Source organism: Bos indicus x Bos taurus, chromosome 3 (genome assembly GCF_003369695.1).
Source record: "Bos indicus x Bos taurus breed Angus x Brahman F1 hybrid chromosome 3, Bos_hybrid_MaternalHap_v2.0, whole genome shotgun sequence".
NCBI lineage: Eukaryota > Metazoa > Chordata > Mammalia > Artiodactyla > Bovidae > Bos > Bos indicus x Bos taurus.
The window spans coordinates 783,841-793,834 of NC_040078.1; the positions used below are offsets into that span (position 1 = coordinate 783,841).

The window sequence follows — 9,994 nt, forward strand, 5'->3', positions numbered from 1 at the left end:
TATTATGTGAAGGTCAATTCAGAGCTTTTTTTTCTTTCTGCTCATAGTCTTTTTGCACAGACTAGGTTATATTTAACTCTGGTGTGGTTATATTTAACTACACCATATTGTGTAGCTAATTTTTCTGTTCTTAGGAATAAGTCAAACTGTTTTAAGATTATCTATGCTGATTTTTAGTATCTAACTACTTGCTTTTCCAGCTGTAACTCCTAACATATGCTAATTCACAGTTTAGACTCTTGAGAACTTTGCTATCTCTTAAGTGTTTGGAATTGGAATATTATATAGTGGTTTTTCATTGTTTTTTACACTCCTCTAAAAGTATTATGTGAATTGTTTTTTTTTTAACTAGAGGAGAAAATATTGCAAGAAAAGAAGGAAAAAAATGTTTTACACTATCTGATGAGTATTTACTCCACCCAGTGGAGATAACCAGGTGCCAGAAAGAATCACACACATTTGAAAACCAGTTTTTAATTGATGGAAGCAGAGAAATAACTTGAATCTGCTAGATGCTAAACTGTCTACATTGGGTTATTTAATACACTGTCTCATATTTAATATTCACCAGAAAAAATCTGAGATGTAAAGATACTGAGGTTCAAAGAACTAAAACTGTTATTAAGTGACGACGGACTCAGGATGTGAGCCCTCAAGTCTAATTTGACTTCAAAACCTAGGCTCTTAAACACTTACATGACCCCCTTTATAAGTCACTTTGGACCTTTCTATAATTGGTACTTGCTTCCTATGTTAGGGAGTAATTTACACAGTCTTTCAGTGTACTCCACGCACTCTCTGACTCTACAGTTCTATTATTTGAGTAAAGTTCATAATAAAGAAGAGGAACATCGACCTTCTAGCCCCTGAGGCTAGAAATACAGGAAAGGGTACAGAGACTATTATTCCCTTACCTCTGTTCCTCTAAAAATGTAAACTACTGTTTGTCGTTGCTAACAGTAATATTTTCCAGACACTATGCTAAATATCTCTAAATCATATTATCTCATTTAATCATATATCACTCTTGCAAGGGTAGCTATTAATACTCTCATTCTATATGTGAAGAATATAAGCCAGGTGTTATGGGGAATTCCATGGCTGTCCAGGGGCTAGGATTCAGCACTTCCACTGCAGGGTGCCCAAATTCAATCCCTTGTCAGGGAGCTAAGATCGAATAAACGGCATGGCCAAAAAAAAGAGAGAGTATTATGTAACTTGACCAGAGTCATCAAGCTAGTAAATGACAGAGATAAGTAAATTCACAATAAGATTTTCTAGATAATTTACATGAGATTAGAGTGGTATAGAAAATAAGGATTTTTAGAAATTCAGGAAAGGAAACTAAATAATATAGTATTACAAACCAACTACACTTCAACTTCAGAAGAAGACTAAAAGGTGTAACATCCAAATGCAGTGTATTCTCCTGACGTAACCACTCTAAGACAAGAAAAAAAATTTTTTAAGACATTTTGGGGCAGTTTTAACTGGGTCAAAATTTGACTGTGAACTGTATATTAGACAACAGTGTCTTGTCTATGTGAAATTTTGTGATTAAATTATAGATATTTAAGAAAATGGGAAGATAGTCTTGTTCTTAGCAAATATACACTAAAATACTAGAGAGTCAAAGGGCATGATATCTACAACGTCTTTGTAAATGGATCAGAAAATATGTACATACATATTAAGAGAGAAGATGATTTCAAGAGAGAAAAAGAACTGTGGGAGAGGGCACTCAGGACCTTTGTGAGAGAGAATGATTACTAACATGTCCTAGAAAAATGAAATGTATACGCTGAGCATAAACAAAATCATGGCTGCTACCTTCTTTCAAAAGACAATGCTAGAATATAGCCTCTATCATCATAAATCTGCTTGAAAAGCCACAGTGTAGTAATACATGGGCCGCGTAGAATAATGGTAGAAACCAGTCCCCTTCTTCCCCTATACAAGGGCAGTGTTCCACCCTGCCAAAGTGGAACAAATAATGAGAGAAAATGTATATTAGGACCTGGAAGAAGAATGTAAGAGTGATGATTTGGAGCTATTTGAGAAGAAAACTAGATGACTATGGATGGAAATTATGAAGAAAAGTAGTGTTAGTCATGATATACCTCTATTTCCACTTCTGTATTTAACCATTTGCCACTCTTTGAGCCAGAATCACTGCTTTCTTGAACCACTGACTTTATTAAATAAAAATCATTTTAATTTGGTTTAAATTTGTGTATAAATTCCCAAGTATGCATGTGTTCTATTTAGGAGGAAAAAACCTTTTTTTTTTAAGTGTTTCATGCATCTTTTAGGAATTCAATAAAACCTGAAAATGAATGTATGTATTTATTTATTGTTGGCTTTCCTGGGTCTTCGCTGCTGCACACAGGCTTCCTCTAGTTGCAGTGAGGAGTGGCTTCTCTTGCTGCCCAGCACCACCTCTAGAGCACTCAGGCTTCAGTAGTTGCAGCAGGCGGGCTCAGCAGATGCTGAACTCGGACTCTAGAACACCCCAGGCTTCAATAGTTGTGGCTCCAGGCTTAGCTGCCCCTTGGCAGGTGGGCTCTTCCCAGACCAGGGATCCAGCTCATGTCCTCCGCATTGGCATGCGTGTTCCTAACCTCTGGACCCCAAGGGAAGTCCTGAAAATGAATTTCTTAAGACCATATTTTCTAATGACATGTTTAGAATTTGATTTAAAACACTTAAAGAAAAAAGGAGAAAGGGAGGAGGAAAGGTAAACATGGCAGAATCTCAATAATTGTTGACTGGGTGATGGGTATATAGGGGTTCATTGTCCTAGTATCTCTTTATTTTATGTAGGAGTGAATTTTTCATCAATAAAAATCATTCTATTATGTATTCTAATCTGTGTGGTAGAGTAGCATAACTAATATTCTTTTAGGACTCATTACTAAACTTTCTGACTGATGCTGGTGGTGGAGTATGAGTAGAATTATTCTATAAAAGACAGTATTAAAAATATGCCAGAGAAGAAATGACCATGTATACTTCGACATTAAGGAAAAATTGTCTAACCAAGAAATTTAAAGTATAACAGCTTTCTGATACTTCCACTTCTAAGAAAGAGTAACATTGAAAAAAATGTTCATTTCCAGGGGCTGGTGTGTGCTGGATTGGCTGACATGGCCAGACCTGCAGAAAAACTCAGCACGGCTCAGTCTGCTGTTTTGATGGCTACAGGTAAATTAAATGAATATCTTCCATATAGGACATTCAATAATTAGTTTTACATCAATTTACTTGATTGTTTAACATTTGAAATACATACATGCACACTCACACACAAAGAAACTAATGGTATTACCTTTAAGCAGTTATTAGACTATAGCCGAAGAAGGCAGAAGAAGGGTTATAAAAATTTTTCTTTGATGTAATAACTGAGTGTTTTGTGTAACCTGAATTATACCAACTTCATTAAATCTCAGATTATAACCTTTTTTCCCTACTTTATGCTGTTGTTGTTGTTTTTCAGTCGCTAAGTTGTGTCTGACTCTTTGCGACCCCATGGACTGAAGCACACCAAGCTACCCTGTTTCACTACTCCCCGAGTTTGCTCAAACTCATGTCTATTGAGTTGGTGATGCCATCCAACCATCTCATCCTCTGTTGCCCCATTCTCCTCCTGCTCTCAATCTTTCCCAGCATTAGGATCTTTTCCAGTGAGTCAGGTCTATAACCATAGTACTGAAACTTCAGATTTAGCATCAGTCCTTCCAATGAATATTCTGGGTTGATTTCCTTTAGGATTGACTGGTTTGCTCTTCTTGCTGTCCAAGGGACTCTCAAGAGTCTTCTCCAAAAAAAAAGGAGTCTTCTCCAGCACCACAATTTGAAAACATCAGTTCTTCAGCACTCAGCTTTCTTTATGGTCCAACCCTCATATCCATACATGACTACTGGAAAAACCATACCTTTGACTATTGTTGGCAAAGGGATGTCTCTACTTTTTAATATCCTTGCTAGGTTTGTCATAGCTTTTACTCCAAGGAACAAGCATCTATTAATTTCATGCCTGCAGTCACCATCTGTAGTGATTTTGGAGCCCAAGAAAATAAAATCATAGTCTATTTTACTCTAATATTAAATGTTTAGATAAGATTGCAGCAATACCTATGCTGTTTTTTAAAAATATTTTATTTCAACAGGCTTTATTTGGTCAAGATACTCACTTGTAATTATTCCAAAAAACTGGAGTCTATTTGCTGTTAATTTCTTTGTTGGGACAGCAGGAGCCTCTCAGCTCTTTCGTATTTGGAGGTAAGCTCACCATGTTTTTGTTGTCGTTTAGTCATTCAGTCGTGTCTGACTCTTTGTGACCCCATGAACTGTAGCCCACCAGGCTCTTCTGTCCATGGGATTTCCCAGGCAAGAATACTGGAGTGGGTTGCCATTTCCTTATCCAGGGAAACTTCCCTACCCAGAGATCAAACCCTCATCTCCTATATTGCAGGCAGATTCTTTACCACCAAGCCACCTGGGAAGCCCTTGAAACTGTTTATTCAGTAATTAATATTATTTGTCAGTGACTAGCTAACACTCTGGAATGAGCTTAGATGAAGACTCTGGCTTTGTTTAAACCATAGGACCTTCCTAAATTACAAAAAAATGTTATGAATAACAGCTTTCTTTGGCTAAAAAAATTGAATGATCTCAATAAAAAATTAGAAAACATTGAGCTATATAATATACCTTCTTTTCAGAAAGCATTCTATTCTGTAGTGTATGCTGCTGCTGCTGCTAAGTCACTTCAGTTGTGTCCGACTCTGTGCGACCCCATAGACGGCAGCCCACTAGGCTCCTCTGTCCCTGGGATTCTCTAGGCAGGAATACTGGAGTGGGTTGCCATTTCCTTCTCCAGTGCATGCAAGTGAAAAGTGAAAGTGAAGTCGCTCAGTCGTGCCCAACTCTTAGCAACTCCATGGACTGCAGCCTACCAGGCTCCTCCGTCCATGGGATTTTCCAGGCAAGAGTACTGGAGTGGGGTGCCATTGCCTTCTCCGTCTGTAGTGTATAGTGCATTTAATTTAATTCATCTGTACCATACCTAGCTTTACTTGCAGCTTAATTAATAATCTAGCACATAACAGATATGAATACTCACTCATTCTATAAATGCCTGATAACCATTTTTAGGTCTTAACTTATATCAATATAAACAAAATAAAATCACTGTATTTTATTCACAGAGTACTTTTCTCATACACCATCTTATTTTAACCTGATATTAATTCATGATTGTAAAGCTATGAGAACACTAAGTGCCACATTCAGAAATGTAATTTCTAATATCAGAAAATATCAGAAATTCAGATACAATTTAACGAAAAGATGTTTAGCCTTACAATTAAAATAGCAGATTGAGAGATGTAGTTAGAAATAAAAATGTTGGACTCTCTGGAACACTCAGGAAAATATGGTTGAATATTTGAAATCAGGACCTTTTGAGAAATATGGGAGGTAAGATAGGCTTCATAGAATAGCTGCCTTTTTGTGCTTGTTCAGTTTTCCACTCTGCTTTCAGCTGAGAAAATTAGTAAATGAAGCCCAGGGTGTTGTAAAACAGAAAGACTCTGTAGCTTTGTGGTTAATTCTTCTTTGAATTAATGAGAATTGAGAATTAATGAGAACTGAAGAAATTGTCCTTAGTTTCAACAAACTTAAATGTTACACCTCCTAACCCAGTAGCCAGCCTGTGTCACAGAATTATATTGTTAGTGACTAGACAGGCCCATTGCCAACTGATTTTATTCTCAGGAAAGATGCTTTGTGAGTATAAAATTAAAAACTCTAGGTGACTATGTTTTGGTAAATTTTATACATATGTTCACATTTGTCATACTCTCATATAGTTCAAGAATGAAAATATTCTTAAATTAATACTTTCGTACAACAAACTGTAAGTCAGTTAAGACTTTTTGACAGCTTCAAGCCAGATTCGAATAAAGTCCTTAGGTTATTCTCCTTCCTGCATATTTCTACCTACAAGCCCCTGGGAAGATTGTGTTTACAACTCTATAGCCTCTTGACTAGTGAAAAAGAAGAGATGGAATATGATTCTCATTCTCTTCTTATTATAAATATTATCTAGGGTCGTCCCTGGTGGTCCAGTGGTTAAGATTCCACATTTCCACTGCAGGGAGCATGGATTCTATCCCTGGTCAGGGAATTAAGATCCCACATGCTATGCAGTGCAACCAAAAAAAAGAAAAAAAAATTTTAGTTAAGAAATGAATGTGTTTATTGTGATTCATGATTTTTTTCTTTTTGTTTTCTTTATAGATATAACCAAGAACTAAAAGCTAAAGCAAACAAATAAGAGTTCCTGGTCACCCTGGCAATGTAGATGTGGACATAACCACCGGGACCTAGTTTGATTTATTATTCGGTTGTTGATGAGGTGATACTAACTGTGCTAATGTTTGTAAGGCATACAATGTAATTGGGAGATAGTATTGATACTTGATTCAACTGAAAAATAAAGCAAACTTTTAATAATATTGTCTCTTTACATATGACTTAAGGAACTTACTTGTGGATATTAGTAGCATTTTTTCTACTATTTGTCCATAATAAATCATATTGCTCATACATACCATGGGCCTCCTTCTGTTCTAGTCAACCAAAGTGTGTGTATAGAAGAGCACACGTATTCCAGTGAGTCAAAAGATAGTTGGAAGGTTTAATAGATTGTATAGCGAAGGATGATGAGGTAGCTAATGGTGAAAGGAAATAGAGCTAAAGAGAGTAAGAAATGGGTCATAGAATATCCAGCAACATGACCTCAAACTGTCTTAACATAAGAAAAGAAGAACATATTTTTTTGTGTATTTGTTGCAGGAAGGGTGACCCATGGGGGCTCTTGTCTAACGCTCAGAAATGAATTGTTCAAGGAGACACGTATTGACAAAGCAAGAGATTTTATTAAGCAAGGGGCACTTAGGTGAAGAGCAGGAGGACTCTGCTGCATGACTCACAGTCTCAGGTTTTATGGTGATGGGATTAGTTACCAGATTGTCTCTGGCCAATCATTCTGACTCAGGGTCCTTCCTGGTGGCTCAGCCAGCCATTGCTCAGCCAAAATGGACTTCAATGAGGAGGATTCTGGAAGATCAGTAAGACAGGTGGCATCTCCTTTTGACCTTTCCTGAATTCTTCTGGTTGGTGGTCACTTGTTGGTTCTGCATTCTTTACCTGGACCACCTGTCAAAAAATAATTCATGCAAATGGTTGCTACGGTGCCTAGCCAGGGCAGGCAGTTTCAGTGTTTTCCCTAACATATTGTGTGAAATTCTTTTACAGCTACAGAGTAAAAATGGATTTATAAATTTTTGAAATACGTTCAATAACCAATGTGATGTGGCAGAAAAGCTCTACAGTCAGGCAGACCTGAATATGAATCCTAGCTCTGTGACATAATCTCTGACTTTGGGCAAGTTAAAGTGTCCTGCCAAGTGCCTGGGACATAAGTCAGTTTTCTGTAAATGTGACCTTTGTCCCATTATGAAGGTTCATATTGGATTCAAAAACCCATTTGTAGTACTGAGCTTTCTTTTGAAAATCCTAGGAAAACCAGTCCTGTTAGAACTGTAGTGAGAGGAACGAACAAAGCCAGTTATTTCTAAATTGGTAGAAGCAAGTGACAAAGAGCTTTTTGTATAATAATATACTATAAACAAAACTTGGCAATTAACAACTGAAAATTTTATCTTTTCTCCTTTCAGCATTCTATATACTTGAAGAGGAAGGATTAAAAATTTTGACACAAGCAAAAGGTCCTGAAGGGTCAAATTATTACTGCTTCCTCTGTTCAAGCCACCCTGTTAAATTTGTTTGGCATAGGAGTGCACGCATGTGCACGTGTTTTCTAGGGTTAAGCATTGAGCATAAAATTTACTATGAAAATTGGCCTAGATACAAAAAGTTTATTAAAATGCATGTATTGAATTGGTATTTCACTTCCTTTCATTAAAACCTGCTCTTTTCTATATGGGTTCTCTAACACCCAATTGTCAGTCAAATTTATTGTAGTATTTAGAAGCAATCACTTACTCTTCGTTCTCAAAAATTCTGACAGACTACATCATGCTTCTTTTCTACCCAAAAACTTTAATCCATTCCATTATTGAATCTTCAGTTCAGTCATTCAGTAGCGTCCAAGTCTTTGTGACCACATGGACTACAGCACATCAGGCTTCCCTATCCATCACCACTCCCAGAGCTTGTGCAAACTCATGTCCATTGAGTCGGTGATGCCATCCAACCATCTCATCCTCTATCGTCCAATTCTCCTGCCTTCGATCTTTCCCAGCATGAGTGTCTTTTCTGAGTCAGTTCTTCACATCAGGTAGCTAAAGTATTAGAGCTTCAGCTTCAGCATCTGTCCTTCCAATGAATATTCAGGACTCATTTCCCTTAGGATGGACTGGTTTGAGCTCCTTGCAGTCCAAGGGACTCTAGAGAGTCTTCTCCAACACCACAGTTCAAAAGCATCAATTCTTCAGCACTCAGCTTTCTTTATAGTCCAACTCTCACATCCATACATGACCACTGGAAAAACCATAGCTTTGACTATATTAGTCAGCAAACTAATGTCTCTGCTTTTTAATATGCTGTCTGGGTTGGTCATAGCTTTTCTTCCAAGAAGCAAGCATCTTTTAACTTCATGCCTGCTGTCTCCATCCCCAGTGATTTTCAAGCCGAAGAAAAAAAGAGTCTGTCACTATTTCCACTGTTTCCTCATCTATTTGCCATGAAGTGATAGGACTGGATGCCATGATCTTCATTTTTTGAATGTTGAGTTTTAAGCCAGCTCTTCCACTCTCCTCTTTCACTTTCATCAAGAGGCTCTTTAATTTCTCTTCACTTTCTTCAATAAGGGTGGTGTCTTCTGCATATCTGAAGTTGTTGACATTTCTCCTGGCAATCTTGATTCCAACTTGTGTTTCATCCAGGTACAGTATTTCTCATGATGTACTCTGCATTTAAGTTAAATAAACAGGGTGACAATCTACGGCCTTGATGCACTCCTTTCCCAATTTGGAACCAAACTGTTGTTCTATGTCTGGTTCTAACTGTTACCTCTTGACCTGCATACAGATTTCTCAGGAGGCAGGGAAGTTGATCTGCTATTCCCATCTCTTAGACAGTTTACCACTTGTGATCGACCCAAAGGCTTTAGCATAGTCAATAAAGCAGAAGTAGATGTTTTTCTGGAATTCTCAGGCTTTTTCTTTGATCCACCAGATATTGGCAACTTGATCTCGGGTTCCTCTGCCTTTCCTATATCCAGCTTGAACATCAAGAAGTTCTCAGTTCACATAATGTTGAAGCTTGGCTTGGAGAATTTTCAGTATTACTTTGCTAGCATGTGAAATGAGTGCAATTGTGCAGTAGTTTGATCATTCTTTGGCATTTCCTTTCATTGGGGTTGGAATGAGAACTGAGTCCAACCAGTCCTGTGGCCACTGCAGAGTTTTCCAAATTTGCTGGCATATTGAGTGCTGCACTTTCACAGCATCATCTTCTAGGATTTGAAATAGCTCAACTGGAATTCCATTACCTCCCCTAGCTATGTTTGTAGTGATGCCTCCTAAGGCCCACTTGACTTCACACTCCAGGATGTCTGGCTCTAGGTGAGTAATCACACCATCATGAATATCTGGATCATCAGAATTTTTTTTTGTATAGATCTTTTGTGTATTCTTGCCACCTCCTCTTAATATCTTCTGCTTCTGTTAGGTTCCATACCATTTCAGTCCTCTATTGTGTCCATCTTTGCATGAAATGTTCGCTTAGTATCTGTAATTTTCTTGAAGGGATCTCTAGTCTTTCCCATTCTATTGTTTTCCTCTGTTTCTTTACAGTGATCACTTAGGAAGGCTTTCTTATCTCTCCTTGCTGTTCTTTGGATCTCTGCATTCAGGTGGATGTATCTTTCCTTTTCCCTATTACTTTCACTTTTCTTCTTTCC

At 37.5% G+C, this 9,994-nt stretch overlaps 1 protein-coding gene across 3 annotated transcripts in view; it reads left to right on the forward strand.

Moving 5' to 3' along the window:
• The window catches only part of MPC2 (mitochondrial pyruvate carrier 2), a 30,664-nt gene extending 24,132 nt beyond the window's left edge, over positions 1 to 6,532 (forward strand). For all 3 annotated transcript variants that reach the window (XM_027526442.1, XM_027526452.1, XM_027526432.1), the window contains 3 exons: positions 3,120 to 3,204; positions 4,170 to 4,281; positions 6,304 to 6,532. In XM_027526442.1, the coding sequence (XP_027382243.1) occupies positions 3,120 to 3,204; positions 4,170 to 4,281; positions 6,304 to 6,340 (234 nt within the window). In that variant the 3' untranslated portion in view covers positions 6,341 to 6,532. The remainder of the gene's footprint in view (positions 1 to 3,119; positions 3,205 to 4,169; positions 4,282 to 6,303) is intronic.
• Positions 6,533 to 9,994: the final 3,462 nt, after the last annotated feature.